This window comes from Mesocricetus auratus, unplaced genomic scaffold (assembly GCF_017639785.1).
Source record: "Mesocricetus auratus isolate SY011 unplaced genomic scaffold, BCM_Maur_2.0 Super-Scaffold_100011, whole genome shotgun sequence".
NCBI lineage: Eukaryota > Metazoa > Chordata > Mammalia > Rodentia > Cricetidae > Mesocricetus > Mesocricetus auratus.
The window spans coordinates 45,781,299-45,797,852 of record NW_024429195.1 but is presented as its reverse complement, the minus strand read 5'-3'; the positions used below and the strand labels follow the sequence as shown (position 1 = coordinate 45,797,852).

The following is a 16,554-nucleotide window of genomic DNA, read 5'->3' as shown; positions in this document are numbered from 1 at the left end:
CCCCAAGTTAACTCCACGTCTGAGCAGCAGCGGCCTCAGTCCTCCTGGCTCGTTTTGCTCTTCCATTCCATCTGATCCATGGTTCCCAGGACATAGCGGAGACTTCTGGCTGCAGACGCTGGAAAAAGTAACTCGGAATTTCCTACAATCTCAGCTCCACTTTCTCCTGGGCGCCTGCCCGGGGGCTGGAGCCTTGTTATTGTCACGTGGCCTCGGGTGCTAGGCGAGCCAATGGGCAAGCGCCCGCCTCCGCGCCCCTCCTCTTCGCTCTCCGCGCCGGGACTTCGCGCCCGGCCGCTCGCCGCAGGCGGAAAAGTTTGTCTCAGGGCGATCGAGCTCTCGGACCCCGCTCGGGCTGCTCGCACCGCAGCTGGCCGTTCTCCACCGCTGAATCTCCCGCTGCGCGCGGGCATGCGAGGCCTTCAGTGCCGACACTGAGCGGCGAGGAGCACGCGGCGGCGATCAGCGCGTCCAGCCCGGTGTGGGAGTCGGTGCTGGTCGTGAGAGGGAGTGAGAGGGGTTGGCACGAGGCTACGGAGCTCCGGGACGACCGGAGGCGGCGGGGCGCGCGACGATGGGTGCTCCCAGGCTCCGTGTGGCCGCGGCGGCGCTGGGGCTGCTGCTGTGCGCCGGGCTGGGGCGCGCGAGCCAGGCCGGGCGCGGAGGCCACGGGGCGCTGGGACAGCGCTCGGACGATGCTGCACGGCGTCCGTGTCCAGACGCCTGCCACTGCCTCGGGGACCTGCTAGATTGCAGCCGCCGGCGGCTGGTTCGCCTTCCTGATCCTCTCCCGGCCTGGGTCGCCCGGCTGTGAGTATCAGATCGTTCTCGTGGGGTGGAGGGGACCGCCCGGCCGAAGGGTGCGGGACGAGCGGAGTCCGCCAAGGCCTGGGCTCAGGGCGCAGTGTGCTCTGCGTGCGCCCAGGCCGCGAGTAGAGCCCAGTGGGGAACTCAGTCTCCTGTGTCCGCGCAGGTGGGCTCTTGGCTTGGGGGATCGGACGCCCGCGACCGCAGGAGCCAGTCTGCGAGATCCCTGGATTTTGCATGTTTTCTTCTGAGTTTATTATGTGGGAAACTGGCCCACCCTTTGCTTCTCAGTGGTTTAGAGTCCCTGCTTGTCTCTGGTCACTGCTTGTGAGACTTTCACATAGAAACCCCTCCTCACCCTCCCTGGTGCCCTGAGTTTTCTTCTCTCTCCTGTAAGTAATTTCACATTAGCAGACCATCAGCCCCCCTCCTGGGCCACTTTGTAATGCGTCTTGGTTCCGGTGAGAAGTTGGGTGCGAAGTCTGATCTGTGGATAAGCCAAGGGAGGAAGTAGGTTTTCAGAACCGACACCTCCTCTCGGAGGGTTTGAGGGCCTGCACCAAGTGATGTTTGGCGAGTTTTAAGCCGAGAGGTCTGAACGGCCTGAAGTCACTGCCAACTGTGTGGAAGAACACGAAAGAAAATATAATTTACTTGGAAATGCAAGTTCTTAAAACATGTCAGCTCTCTCCAGTCTCTCCCAACCCCTTACTTTTCTTAAAATTGGAAGGGGTGTTTAAGCCATAAGCAATAAATAAATAAATAAATAAAATCTGCATTAAAAATAGTTAACCTGCTTAAGAAAAAAGAACAAATTGCACTTTCTTAAATTTAGGCCTAGCAGAAATTCTCAGCTCTTAAACAGTCGTAGTAGGTCTTGACAATAGTGGCAGAAACTTTGGTCAGGAGGCTTAAGAAATTGTGTTTTGAACCAGTGGGCCAACCTAAAGTCTTTCATCAGTTATAAACTGTTGACCATCAAACAAAACGCCTGTTTTAAAAAGCAGTTTAATAAGGAAATAGAATTAACGAGAATTGGATTGATATTTAATGGCTGATTATGGAATGTCTGATGTAGCAACTTTTATTACTCGTGAAAGGGGAGATAAAGGCTTGAGCCTAAAGCAGGAAGACTTTCAATTAGTTGTGGCTAATTCCATTCAATTGCCTCCTCTTGGGGGGTGGGGGTGGGGAGTGGGGGTCGGGCTGCAGCGTCCATGGCAGCAGAATGGCTCCATTGACAACATATGGAATTGAACATGTAAATGCCTGCAGGCGAACACCTATGGATGATAGAGGGATGAGAGAGAAAACTAAACGGGGCTTCCCTGGAGTACCTTTAGAAATGCTTACCAAGTCTAACTTTACCCAGTGGTTTCTCAGTGACAGGTGGCCCATTGAAGACTGTCAGTACACAATATTGTATTTTGTAAGTTAGATGCATTTCAGAAAACCGTGTGGGCCTGGATTGGAAGTTGAGTTGAATCGAAAAGGGGGATTCAATGCCTATTCAAACGTTCTTAAAGAGAGCTGACCTAATTAGGATTTTGTCTTGCAGATAATTTGGTGGCACACTAAAAACAAATTACAGTTTATTTGGTTAGCACACTCTTTAATTACATTTCCGCCAGTAGTAAATTGTCTCAATACAAGTCCACATTCCTAAAATGTATGTGAAAATACATTCCACTTGTATAAATAAGCACTTAGTTTGTTGTCAGGGGCCCTGCTGTGACCTCTCATCGGACAGCCTTCCCATTCTTGTCCTTGTGTGACTTCTGACCATCTTTGTAGGTGTCACCAAACCATGTGGTCTTAAGTTCTTTATTGTCAGTGTTTCTTTTGTTTGTGCTCAGAGCCCTAGAGGTCTGGTCTTCACCTCAAAGAGCAAAAAGCAACATGCAATTGAGTTCCTCCCCCTGTTATTTGGTGTATTGCAATAGGAGGTGTAAGCTGCTGCTAGTTAACTCTTACATAATTACAAAAGCTTTTAAGTAGGTGGCTTCTAAGACCTGGGAGTGAGTAGAAAGTGTGCCTTGTTCAGCACAGCTCTCTTTTCCTTGGGTAATTAACAGAGCAAAAGCTTTGTCTTTGGAATAGTATATCAGAAAGTTCAGGGAAGTATGCTGTGTGCCCTTTGTTTCCTTTGTTGAATTGCAAGTTATGAATGTCTGTGCTGTGTGTGTGTGTGTGTGTGTGTGTGTGTGTGTCCACTTTATCCAGTTGTCACTTATTGCCATAGGAGCGCCTTGTGTGGAAAGCTGAATAGTTGGAGCTAAACAATAATAACACTGTACTTGCTTCTGCTTTTAGAACAAACCTGCGGTTCTTTAATGAAAGTGGCTATTAAAAAAGTAACTGCTTGGAGCCTCGCTCGCAAAATCTTTGTGCTTTCAGAGCTCCAAACCCAAAGAGGGAGGCTTGTTAAAATGCACTATTTAGCCAGAGGAGGGAAATTGTTTGATTGCCAACTGGAACCTCAAGTGTTATTAGATCCTAGCTGGAATTTCAGATGATGTATCTTATCACGTGGAAATGTTTGAACTCTTAACAGTGCTGAGGTGAAAGTCCGAAAGGTAGCTTGTGCCGGTGTGACTTCTTTGGTTTTGGTCTGTTATGAATCCTCTGGAACTGGCTGCTCCTGGGGCTGGGGAGGGAGTAATATTCCTTATAGTTTCCACAGCTGTTCTTCTCTATTTTCCAGACCAGAATTCGAGCATGGCAGCGTGATTTATGAGTCTCTTTGGATTAGTGTTTTAAAACAGCTACAGCCTGCCTTTTTGTTTTTCGGCTTTCCATATTTCTGCTGAGTTAGCAGCTTGGCAAGGCCCCTGTGGGGTTCAGAAACTCCAGCTCCACTGTCTTTGCATTTTCAAATTTGAGTTTGAAGACAGATTTTCAAATAGAAAACTATAGCTAGAACCAAATGTTGTAATATTGATAATTTTCACATATGTTCATTCACTCCATACAACGAAGAGCTAGTTACTCTACCGTTCTACCATACACGGAGTTTGATATTTCCAAGCCTTTGTCCCCTGGCTTTCTGGATAAATAGTTAACACCTTGCCACCCATGTATTGGCTTCATCACAGCAAATCTTGCTGGGGGAAGCTGTTCTTTCGTGTAACTTCACATAACAATGAACCTGCCCTCCCAGGAATGGTTTCTGTCAAGGAAACACTAGCACTTTATGTCCAGAGTCTCTCAGTGCTCTGTCCATAAAAATAATGTGTAGGGAAGATGTAGCAAAACGCGGCATCCCCTAAAAAGAAAGTAATTACTTCTGAAATGTATATTGCCTTAAAATCTAAATTGAGTTGAATTAAAAGTTCCATGGCTTTAAGTATTTAGCAGTAAAAGTCACTTAAGAATGTTTCTCTTCTTTTCTTCTCCAGCATATAATGTGGTTTTAATAGTATACAGAGCTTAGGCTGGAAGCATTTGCAATAACTGAACTGTGTATGGCTGCCAGTTCCTTCCGGAAGACATGAAACCGGTGTACCCAGATTTGTGCACTGGGCTGCTTCCCAGTTTAAAGATCTTTTGTTGGGGTTTGGGGGGAGGGGAACCCCATCCCATTACCTGTGGAAAACTTTGAACACTCAACTCTTATTTCTCCCAGGATTCCCTGTTAAACAACCCTTGCAGTGAGCTTTTCTTTCCTTTTAATTTAAAAGAAAATCAACTGTATGAAATGTAAATACCGGATTGCCCCCCCCATTCTTTCAAACACAGGAAACAATGGTGGGGTGGGGGCAGGCTCAGCATTCTTGAGTTAAGTAGGTCCAAATGACTGTCTGTGGAGTGAGGCTAAAGTCCCAGGTGGAGGACTCTTTCCTTGACTGTGTTTTAAACCATGTGGGCAATCTGGTACTGTCTGGGGGTGCTAAAGGCACTCAGGTTTTGTTTGACTGCAGACGTGAGCTGTTGGGCTCACGGCTTCCTTGATGAACTCCAGATGGACTTGGGCTGGACTGTGAGGGGAAAGTGTCTGGCTGCACCAGCGTGGTGAGCATACACAGCAGCGGCTGTAATTGTAGGATTTTTATAGTTTAAAACAGAGCCAGATCACTCCCCCCCCATGTTATAACTCCACCAGAACAAATCTACTCGTGTCTGTTACTGTCTGGTAGGCCTCTAGGCAAACAGAGCTTGAATAAAATCTTTGCAAGTTCCTTTTTATTTTGTCTTAAGGTGAAACACAGAAATCAGGGCTTACCCTTAAAACAAACAGTGTAGAAAATGACAGGATCCTTAAATTCGAAGCAAGCAGCAACCCTGTTTGTCTGGGCCTGTGATTTCTATTTTTCTGTTGTTCATGGGAGGACATTCCGATGTAGGTAGCTTGGTTCATGCTTGTCAACAGCTAACTTTAGTCATCCAAAACTTCGGTTATTTAAAAGTCTTCATTTTAAACACTGAGGAACTAATTTAGGATTAGCTGGTCTGTTCAGAGGGGAGCTTCCAGCCAGCCACATTGTGTTTGAACCTTGTTTGCAGTGATCTCCTAACCCATTAGTCTTCATTATGCTACTTTGGAGGCATATGAATGGGATGTTGAAACATTTGTTCAATTTTGTTCCTTCTTTCAAATCTCCATGGTGGACTTTCTAACCCAGAGCACTGTGTAGCTAGCTAGGAGTTGGTTACTTGTAGCACTTTGATGCCTGTGGGAAAGTTACTAAGTTTGACTTAGCCTTCGGTTAGTAAGAAGCACCTTTCTCTTAGTGACCAAAATGCCTGTGCCTCTTGCCCTGCAGTGTTAGATGGTTGGTGTGGGTTAGACACTGTGCTACATTATTGGGTTTTGAAATTCAAGGTGTTCTTTTTTTTTTTCTCTGTATTGCTTTGGAGGCTGTCCTGGAACTCACTCTGTAGACCAGAGTGGTCTTGAACTCACAGAGATCCACCTGCCTCTGCCTCCTGAGTGCTGGGATTAAAGGCATGCGTCACCAACGCCCGGCTGAAATTCAAGGAGTTCTTAAAGGACAGGATTCAGGCTGTATCCTTTGAGCATGTACATTCAGGGGCATGTGTACTTGCACACACAGGAGCATACATACCCTTTACTAGTAATTTGGTTCCTTAATTCAGAGAAACTAAGAGCTACCCACAGAGGTCAACCTCTGTTCTCACTGGCTGTAGTAAGGACATTGGTACTTAATTTTGTGATAATAAAAATGTTTCTTCAGAGTCCTTGTTTCAGTAACCTAATTAGCCACTTCTCGTAGTCTATGATGTCATTGTATCAAGCTGGGGTGGGGAGATAGATGAGAGGGGGAACCAACTATAGTTCATAAAAGGTCTGTTCACCATGTGCCAAAAAAACAGCTCTTAAAATGCTTGTGGGCTTCAAATATTTGGATCTGCCAGCCTCTTAAACTAAATTTGTCCCCAGAGTTTGTCATTTGGAGTTTGTCATTGCCAGTTAGTCTGTGGACAGAGCAGTCCGATTATTTCTCTTCTTGTCACTGGTGTTAAGACAGAGAATCCAAAACCCTGCTCTGCCTAGTAGGTCATTAAGTGATATTAGTAACTTTTAAGAAAGTTGTAACATTACTTTTGTTTTCTTACAGGGACCTGAGTCACAACAGATTATCGTCTATCCAGACAGATTCCCTGAGCCACCTCCAAAGCCTCCGAGAAGTGTGAGTGCCCGATACTTCCTGTCTGAGGGCTGCATGAGATATTTCCTCCTCCAACAATTTCATGGGATGAACCTTGGGATTATAAGGTTCCTTTGAACTTTTAACTCGGGTGATGTCTTTAAGTAGTGCACAGTACTTCACTTCTTTAGATTTGAGATGACCTAATTAGTTTTTTCTGCTCTTTTGGCATTCTTAGGAAGCTGAATAACAATGAGTTGGAAGCCATTCCAGACCTGGGACCAGTCTCAGCAAATATTAGGCAGCTCTCCTTGTAAGTGAATGTCAGCATCCTTCCCATGTGTGTTTGTAGGGGCAGTGGGTATTACCTGTATCAGGGGTTCTCAACCTGTGGGTCACAGAGCAACAGGTACCATCAGTGTCAGTGGCTCTCAACTGGTGGGTCACAACCCCTTTGCGTGTTGCATATCAGATATCCTATAAGATGTTTATATTACAATTCATAACAATAGCAAAATTACAGTTAAGAATTAGCAATGAAATAATTTTGTGATGGGGGGTCACCACAACATGAGGAACTGTATTAAAGGATATTAGGAAGGTTGAGAACCCCTGCTTCATCAGGACTAGCGTGTACCTCTTATGAGCTAACTTTGTATACCCTTTCCAGGGCATAATAAAGGTCTCTTTAGATTAACTCGTTTCCACTTATAAATCTCAAGTATTTATTTATTTGCTTGTTTATTTACTTTGGTGGATCCCAGAGCTTCTTGGTTGCTAGGCAACCCATTAAGCTACTAACCCCCTCAGGCATCCTTACAACAACACACTTTACACTCAACTGTCTTTGCTAACCTGACTTCCAAGATTCAAAAGAAGCTACTTTGAGCTTTGGTTATGTTCTGTAGATTCACATTTAAATTCTGATATTGCTCAGCAATTGTTGCTTTGTCATGGCAACTGTGGATGCTGCATTATGTGATGTTTATAGATAATGCTCAGACGTCCTGTGTGAGGATAATGGGAGTTGGTACTATGCCATTAGGTATCATCTTTATTTTTAGTTATATGTGTACGTGGATTTGTGTACATGTGAGTGCAGGCACCCATGGTGTCCAAAAGAGGGCACTGGATCTCCTGGGTTGGTTATCAGCTGTTGGATGTGGATGCTGGGAACTGAACTTGGGTCTTCCCAAGAGTTGAATCTACTCTTAATGGATGTGTCATCTCACATGATCTTTTAAGTATGGCTCCTGGCGTGGGAGTCAGGATTAGAAGCCCCCACTGAAAATGTCAACAATAAGTGAAGTTGAGACTTTGCAAAGTTTTCAGGTGCAATTAAAAATTGTGTCAATTTTTTTTTTACTCTCAGAACAGATAGCTTGTTTATTTTCATGTATTGAGATCAGTTTTTATCTTTATAGCATTTAAAAAGTAGCATTTTGTATGTTCCATGTTTAATTTCTAAAATTAATCCGTTTCCTGTCTTGACCTTGAGTAATTAAAATTTCACTTGCCTCTAAAGTTAAAACATGTTCTCTAAATAGCTTGATTTTAAAAAAACCACCATTGTTCCTTTTTTTTTCTAGTAAAGGTGTTGGAAGGGTTGAAGTTATATAGTAAATTTCAGGAGAGCTGGTCAATTAATTAAAGTGATCACTCTGCAATTGCTTACATCTGGTGATTTATAGTGGTTTGTTTTTACTGAAGGCCCAGGTCAGCCAAGTCACCCTGCAGCTGCTGTGTCTGCTGTCTCCTGTTTGAATAAGAACTAAGTGGCATTTGATATTGGTGTGGTTTTTCCAAAGATCAGAACCAGAGAGGAATGAAAGAAAAGGCACTTGGTATTTGTCAAATAAACACTAATTAACAAAAAGTTTTTGCATTAGTATTAATACCCATTTTCTTTGTGTATTATTGGCATTAAGTGGAAGATACCTTGTCTGATCAAGGAGAACTTAAAGTTCCTCTTTATCCTGTTACCTTTGTCCTGTGTTTTGACAGATGGTGTTAGCATGGTTAAGAGCCTGGTACAGTGGTGGCTGAGGGTCCACAGTGTGTCTTTTTCTCTGGGGTAGGGTGTCCTGACAGCCTAGGTAGATGCAGGGAAAAGTTACAAATTTTCCACACGCTGCTTTTGTATGTGCTTAGCTTCACTGAGGCTGTGTGCCAAATTAGCGTCAACAATCCCACTTCCTTTCCCTTTCATCGGTCCTAGTACATCTGGGCAGTTGCTATTTTGTTTCTCTCACATGAGAGGCCCAGTTATGGCTTAGCTTAGGAGGCCCCCATGGGTGGTGGTTTATGTGAGGAGCCTGCTCATGGAGAGTGAAAAATAGTTTCTATGCCCTCAAAAGGTCTTGAAAAGCCTTACCTTTCTGGTGGTTACTCACTACAAATATTTTATTTTATCCTGAGGGCACTCCTGGTTATTGCAATATATAGTTGTTATTTCTAAAACATTAATATCTTCTGTATTATATTGTGTAGATAGAATATCTATTTTCCTTCATAGAAAATCCCTTGGAAGTTATCTCAGCTAAATATCAGTACTTTTAAATACATTTCTGAAATTACAAAAAAAAACCCTCAAAGTATTAAACCTCGTGGCATGACTCAGATTTCCATACTTGCCTTAGTACTATATATAAATTGCATTTTTGAAGTAGTTTCTAAAACAATTTGACCTTTGTTATCATAGTTTTTTTGCTTGTTTTTCTACATGGTTTTTAAAGAAAATATTTTTCTGGGCTATTTATATGTTACAAAAAGGGAAAATTAGTTGTAGTCATATATATATATATATATACATATATATATATGGATCTCACACAATCTTTATATAAGACCATATTTGTGATATATATCTTCTGTGCGTATTATACATCTTAAGGATAAAGGTTTACTACTCCAGCTTTATGCTGTTGTTTCTCTGTGCCACAGGGCCCTCCCAGTTGGAGTAGCTGGTTTCAGAGATGACTAACTGGTAAAATATTTGTCTCTGCCTGTAATTGTAGAAGACAGGAGCTAATGCTGGGTCAGATGGCATCACAAGTCCAAAGACAGTTCTGAGCCCTGGGAGAGAGATGAGGGAGTTGGGATGCTGGCTGGAGAGTCATTGGGTATCCTCTGACAAAGCTTACCTCTAACTTGATCGCAGATCTTTTGCAATACAATCTTTTTAAATGAATAGAAACTCAGAGTTCACAGATGTGTTGGGGCAAGGCATGAGCTGTGTGTGTGTTTGTCTTTTATTTATTGATTTTTTTTCCTCTCTCAAATCATTGCATAGCTGTGGCAGAATAGGGTTTGTTTGTTTGTTGTTTTGTTTTTCAGAAATGTAACAATCTTGTAATGAGTACATCTCAAAGTAAAACTGTTGGCCGCGCACTTCATGTGGTGTGGTATGACTTATCCAGGATCCAATCACTTTTGAAACCTGTGACATGAATTAGGGAGGTTTAATTTGTGAAACATGGTGGTTAAACATGGCTGGTAAAGTCTTGGTCTTCATGTTGATGGTTTAAATAGTAAGCCTGACTTGTAGGCATTTGCCAAGTGTCATAGACATGAAGTGTTAAATTGGTGGCTGTCAGCAGTGCTTTTGGACTTAAAATGAACATTCTCCAACCCTGTCCCTAAAGAGGCCCAATTGATGTGGTTGGGGCAGGGCCAGGAGCATCTGTTGGGATACAACTGCCCCCTGGGTTCTGATAAGCTCTGAGGTAGACATTTCTGAAGTATCAGTCAGGTCAGACAATGTCACTATCAAGACGGCATTGTCAGCATTTTCTACAAGTATGCAGGTATGTGTGTGCCCGTGTGGAAGCCAGAGGGCAATGTTGGGTGTCTTCCTCCACCTTGACTTCATCATCATCATCATCATCAAGATGAGGTCTGTCAGTTAGCCTGGCATTCAATAACTTAGCTAGAGGCCAGCCTCAGGACCCTCCTGTCCAATACTTTACTGACTGAACCATCTCTCTGGCATTGTTCTTAGAAGTACTGGTTAACTTGGGTAGAAAAGCCTCTAGAGAGATTTGTAACAGTATGAGGATCAAATGTTATGACTGCAAACTCCAGTCCAGCTGCAGTGCAGAGAGCAGCTGGCTGGTGTCAGAGGGTTACCCTTCAGCGGAACCGAGGCGTGGTGACTGCCCTGATCTATGCAGGGGTCATGCCGAGAGGAAGGGGGGTAAAGCTCTAGGGTGGGTGTGTAGGTCGGCAGTATAACCGGGGACCCTCAGTCTCACTGATTTGGAGAAGCAAAGCTTAGATCGAGAGGCCTGGGGTTCATTACCAGCCCCACCCACAGTGGGTCTTTCTCTGTGTGTTCGCTCTTCTTTAAAACGAAAATGCTAGCAGTATCTGTCTCCAGAGTCATTGTGAGGGTTTGTGGAGGGAAGGCAGGAAAAGGCACCCGGTACACACACCAGTGAAGAGCGATGGGGAGGGAGATGATTCATGGACCTAGAATGTGGTGAATGTGTGTCATATGCCAGGATCTGTTTCAAGCAAAGAGCCCACAAACTGCCTCCTAACAGCGCAACTTCATCCGAGCACGAAGGAGGGGAGAAAAAGCGGATCGGTAAGCCAACTTCAAAGGAAAAGGTGGCTTTGGCTCCTGATAAAGGTGTGTTTAGCGAGTCCTGCCAGCTGTCCTTTGATGTGCTCAGGAGGGGCCAATATTGACAGAGCCCTACTATGTGTCAGGTTACAGTTCGAAGGTCAGCAGTGAACAATACAGACAGAAATCCTTGCCATCATAGCAGGAATGTCTCACCTTCTCATGGAAGCGGGAAGATAAAAATTGGATAAGAGTTGTCCACAGAACAGGGCGGATCTTGGAGAGAAAAACAAAGCAGGGGAGAAAGGAGGAATAGGTGTGGCCAAAGAAGAGAGGCCAGGGAAGGCAAGCAAGATTGCTCAGTGGTGCCTGCTGCCAAGCCTGGAGACCTGAGTTCGTTTCCCAACATCCTGCATGATAGACAAAGAGATCCGACTCCCACAAATATGACTTTCACCCGAGCACTCATTACAATAAATAAGCAAAAATACAAAGACAAAAACAAACACATAAATAAAAGAGGATGCAAAGAGAAAAAGATTCACCAAGAAGGTGAGATCCCAGAAAGGACCTCACAGTATATGTTGGAGCCTGGGCCTCATCCCTAAGCTGCACTGCCCAGCTTGCCTTGTATGTCTAGCTGTTACTCTGCTATCCACTAACCTTGTTTCTACTGTGTTTGGAGACTTCTCTATTTTGGCTCAGTATCCTATTGCAGGTATATAGTGTATAGTTGGTGCTTAATTAACGTATGAATTAGGGAATATTTATGGAAGGCCATGTGTACTTAGCATAATTCAGAAAGATCTTGTATATACATAGTCTAAACCTGTGGCTAAATATTTACAGTGTTCAACTATGCATACTTGGTAAAGTAATAATACTAAATTATACTGACAGCAATAACACTAATTAAAAAGACCAAATTAAAAAGAATAAGAGAAGCAATTTAAGTAGCTCAGGATTCATTGGATGGCTCTACAGCAAGAGCCTGTCCCAGAGTAAGTAGCAGGTGGGACTCCATGGCCCCTTTGATTTTATCTTTGTAGTCACACAGGGTGGTGTTTTTTCATGGTGGCCTTGCCTTTCACTTTGTGATCAAGTCCTTATCGAAAAGCAACAGCAGAGAAAGATACACAGAGAGAGAGAGAGAGAGAGAGAGAGAGAGAGAGAGAGAGAGAGAGAGAGAGAGAGAGAGAGAAAGAGAGAGAAAGAGCACAAGATTGAACTGCTTCACTCAGAAGAAAACTAGCCATATTGGATTTCTGGGGTGAGGGAGGGAGATACTGTACAAAATCCTTGGCTGTGTTTAAGGTGGCTGTCCCTATTGCTGGCCTCCAAACTTACTATGGGTAACGTGTGGTGGGTCTGTCCCATCTTTTGTCCTGTTGTACCTGAGATGTCTTGGAGGCACAGAAAAGTGTGTGAACCACACCCTTCCCTTGGTGTGTGGTCTTTTGAGCTGAGACACTACAGAAAACGTCACTGTAGCGGGGAGTGTTGACCCTTGATGGGGACAGGGACTTCAGGTTCTGTAGAATGCTTACAAGGGTATTGATTGCATGCCAGCCTTTCTTGTCCCTGGAATAGAACTCCTGGGAAGACAAGGAAGGAAGGGTCCTATTTAATCCATACTTTGTGTCAGGAAAGGCCTGGTGGTGCAGAGCAGGGCATAATTTGGTGGCCAGGATGCAGAGAAACGGGGCCTCTGCAATACAGGGTTTGCTCTGTTTCCATTTTATTCCATGTGGGCCCCAGCCTATGGGACGGCACTACCTTCACCCATGCCAAGGTTTTCCTCCCTTGTTAACCCCCTCTGCAAATGTCCTCTCAGATGCCAGAGGTACTCCTCATTAACCTCCTAGGTGCTCCTCAGCCCAGGCAAGTTGACTAATGAAATTGGCCATCTACTACAGAGATTTTTTATTTCCATTATGAAACTCTTACAGGTGCAGGGTGTGTAGCCTCTAGGGGCTTTTGTCACATCTCATACCAAAGGGAGGACTCATGTCTTCCTGAGGTCTCAGTCCTTACAGCAGTTCCACTGGTGTAGAAGGCATTGCTCAAGAATCTGAGTAGAGCGGTAGAGACCAGGGCTGGAGTTGGGGCCACAGGTTTGTGTCTGGCTCGCAGCAGTGGCCTGTCTGACCACAGCAGACTTAATTAATTCTTATTTATCTATACAAACAATCAGGGCTGTCTGCCCATCTACCTCCTGTGTTCCGGCAGAGGATCAAATGGCATTCCATACTTGAAAGGGCTCCGGGGAGCTCCAGCAGCCACAGCTGCGGCAGTTACACTGTGCCGTGGGCCCAGCTCAGGGGCATCGGCCTAGGGCAGTGGGCCAGCATGGATTCTTGAACATGAGGGTCACAGGAGGTAGGTGACATTTTAAAATTGCCTTAGGAGCAATAGATGCGGGAGAGTGACAGTGCTTTATGTTTAGAGTGAATCGCCAGTAAAACCCAAGATTTCTTTCAGTGCTCAAAAAGGGGGACAGGCAGCATAGCATGATAATAGTAAGGGAGTCGACATTTATACTCTAAATGTGTGTTTATAGGGTGAATTTTGAGCCTAATGACAAGAGCTAAATGATCTTGTCACTTTGCTAAGTGATCAAGAGCAAAGAAAGAGGGCTTTGGTGTGTGCTGCACCGTGTGGCTCTAACAGTGGAAAGGATAGCTGGTAAAGACCATCAAAGAGAGGTGATGCCCAGGGGATTGTGGGTAGCCCAGGCTTTGAGGTGCAGCATCAATCGATACTTGGGTAGAATATTGAAGTCAGGGAGAAGATGATGAAGGATGAGTTCATGGAACTTCTTCCCTATTGGCTGGTTTGGAAGGAGCCACGGAGGAGCTCTTAACTTTTTATTATTTTTTTAAGCAGCAGACTCTGCCTTTTTCTGTCCCCTCCCCCCATTTTAGATAGTCAACATACTGTTCCTTTTCAAAGTCAAGTGTCCTGTGTGGCTTTGAGAGTCAACAGTTGGGACATACCTGTCACCCACAGAGCCTACGGTTGTTCTGTATTCGGAGCCCTGGAGGATGTTAGTGCCACATAAGGAGGTTGGTTTATCTCTGGGAATGACACAGCATTGGCTTCAGGATCATGCACAGGGTGGATCAGAGTGGCTGAAGAGAAATGAGATTGTAGAACATGGCCCCCAAAACTTAACTGTGTTTCAACTCAGTATTTAGGCTGGGTAGACTTAACCTACTGGTCATCCGAGCTTAGCATGTTTAAGATAGGGTTAGCCTAAGCTCAGATTAAAGCATTTTAACTTATAATATTTCCACTTATGATGTGTCGTCTGGGATGTCATCCTATCACAAATTTGGAGAAATATATTCTGTTACTTATATAAGGAATACAGCCTATATTAGTTACACAGTTCTCATTTATTCCAAATGTTAGACTTCCTGGATTAACTTGGAATTCATTTAAGATACAGTCACTTGGTTGTGGGATACTGAGTCTATCTGAAGAATTCACCAAGCTTAATTTATAGCTTTTAAATCTGGTATTAGTGATTTTAGTAGGTTCGTAGCTCAGAAGTCAAGTTGCATATTGGAAGACAAATGTTACAAAACTTTCAAGTAGTGACATGTCTGAATAATTTTATAACTAGGAGGTAAAAGCACAAATAGTTGTTTTAACCAAAACCTTCACAAGTCACTATTTGAAAAGAGGGTCACCAGTTTGTCATATTAATTAAGACAGTTGGGTATTAACTTTAGCCAAAAGTAAAACATAGGTTTCTAAGGGAGAATCAACAAGCTTTGTTTTGATTAAGTGGGCATAAACCATACCCAATGCTTGCCCACATCTGGTTGTAGAGGAGCCAATGGAATTTGACCAGCTTAACTGCAAAATTCTTCCCTGAGCACATGCTGTCCTGCTGATGGATAAATGGACTAGTGTCTTCCTGCATGCAAAGAGTCTTGCTTTAGAGGCCTCACCCTTCTACCAGATACTGTTGTGTTCATGGAGCAAAAGTTCTACAAAATAAACACTTAAGCACCTTAATCCCTTACGTGGTATTCTTTTACTGGACTTTATGGTGTCTAAATAAAGCTTGTAGGTAAAAGAATTTAGTGTTCACAGAACTGTGTCTGTGCCACATTGTGAATTTGCCATTGCACTTAATCATTAAACTAGTTTGTCGCCAGAATACAGACTTACTGGGATTTCAATTCTCTGCTTAGAGTGACTGAATCTGAAATATGTATTTGTCATCATTGCATGGGCTTTGAGAGCTTTCAGTGTCTTTACATGGCTTATTAGGTCAAAAGTGGAACCTTGGTCTAGATGTACTGCTGTGCAACCTTTCTTCAAATCGGACTGTCTCTGGAGTCATCCCTGGGGTCCAGGGATGGGCCACGTTGATCCAGCCCAGGTGTCTTTATATTTGCTTTACACTGCGTAGCATGATCACTCAGCTCTCCACTCTACCCATGCCTCAGCTTAGGCTCCACCCTTATGGAATTTCGGTTGTTTTTAGTTTTAGGGTTTTTTTTTTTTTGGTTTTTTTTTATAGGGTCTCACTACATAGTCTTGACTGGCCTGGACTTTGATATGTAGACCAGGTTAGGTGAGAACTCATAGAGATCTATCTGCTTCTGCCTCCTGAGTGCTGGGACAAAGAGACCTGCGCCCTCATACCCAGCCACTTTTACATTTTAAATGCATCTGTAAACATATTTCTTCCAATAGCATATGTTATTTTAAAGTTTCTGTTTCTTTTTTACAAATGGAACCTCCCCAAACATATCCTTTCCATTTTTATCCCCATTTGGACATGACTTGCATAATGGTGTTTGGTAGATGGGAATATTCAGTACATGTTTGTTGGATGAATAGAGACATGAATGGTTGAATGGCTTGTTCCTAGTTAATCACACAGTTGTTTTTCTGTCACTCCATCTGTTACAGTTTGTTTTTACTCATTAAATTTGATCCCCACCCCCAAAATACAAGAGTTACAGATTTGACAGAAGTCACTTATTGAACAATCCTTCCACAGTGGTCTCTCTTGAGGCCCCTAAAGTCAAACTCCGCTCCCTTGAGCTTGTCCTACTGGAATGCTTGCCATAGGACATCTGTGCTATCAGAGTGTCACCATCCCTCCCCACTTGGGGTTAGCCATTTCAAGGACCACTTTGAAGCACTGGGAACAGCATCTACCAGGAAGCATCTCTCTGCCAAGTAAGGCTTGTTCTACCAAGACAGACAAAACAAAGTTCTAGCCAGTTAGCTTTCCATGATTGGGGTGGCAAGATTCAACATGCACCTCTATTCTGGTCTAATTGCTTTTGCCTCGTCCTTTTCTTACTTAAGTTTCTCTGATGGCTTTCTAAAGGCAGTGGCTCAGGACTCTTGTTTGTTGAAGACCAAAACAGTGTTGTAACCAACAGCCCTCTTCTTTCTTTGGATGAAAGTTGCTTAAGTACTAAGCTCAAAACATGAAAGGGAATGCAATTATAAACACAAACACCTCCTTTCTGTCCCTTAATACACCTGCCCAGCTTTTTCATTCTCATGTGTAACTTCAGCCAGAAGACAGAGCAGTCA

General features: G+C 43.9%; 1 protein-coding gene across 1 annotated transcript in view; it reads left to right on the top strand.

Moving 5' to 3' along the window:
• The first annotated feature begins 287 nt into the window (after positions 1-287).
• The window catches only part of Lrig3 (leucine rich repeats and immunoglobulin like domains 3), a 49,642-nt gene continuing 33,375 nt past the window's right edge, over positions 288-16,554 (top strand). The window contains exons 1-3 of the mRNA XM_040754778.1: positions 288-810; positions 6,387-6,458; positions 6,655-6,729. Of these exons, the coding sequence (XP_040610712.1) occupies positions 575-810; positions 6,387-6,458; positions 6,655-6,729 (383 nt within the window). The 5' untranslated portion in view covers positions 288-574. The remainder of the gene's footprint in view (positions 811-6,386; positions 6,459-6,654; positions 6,730-16,554) is intronic.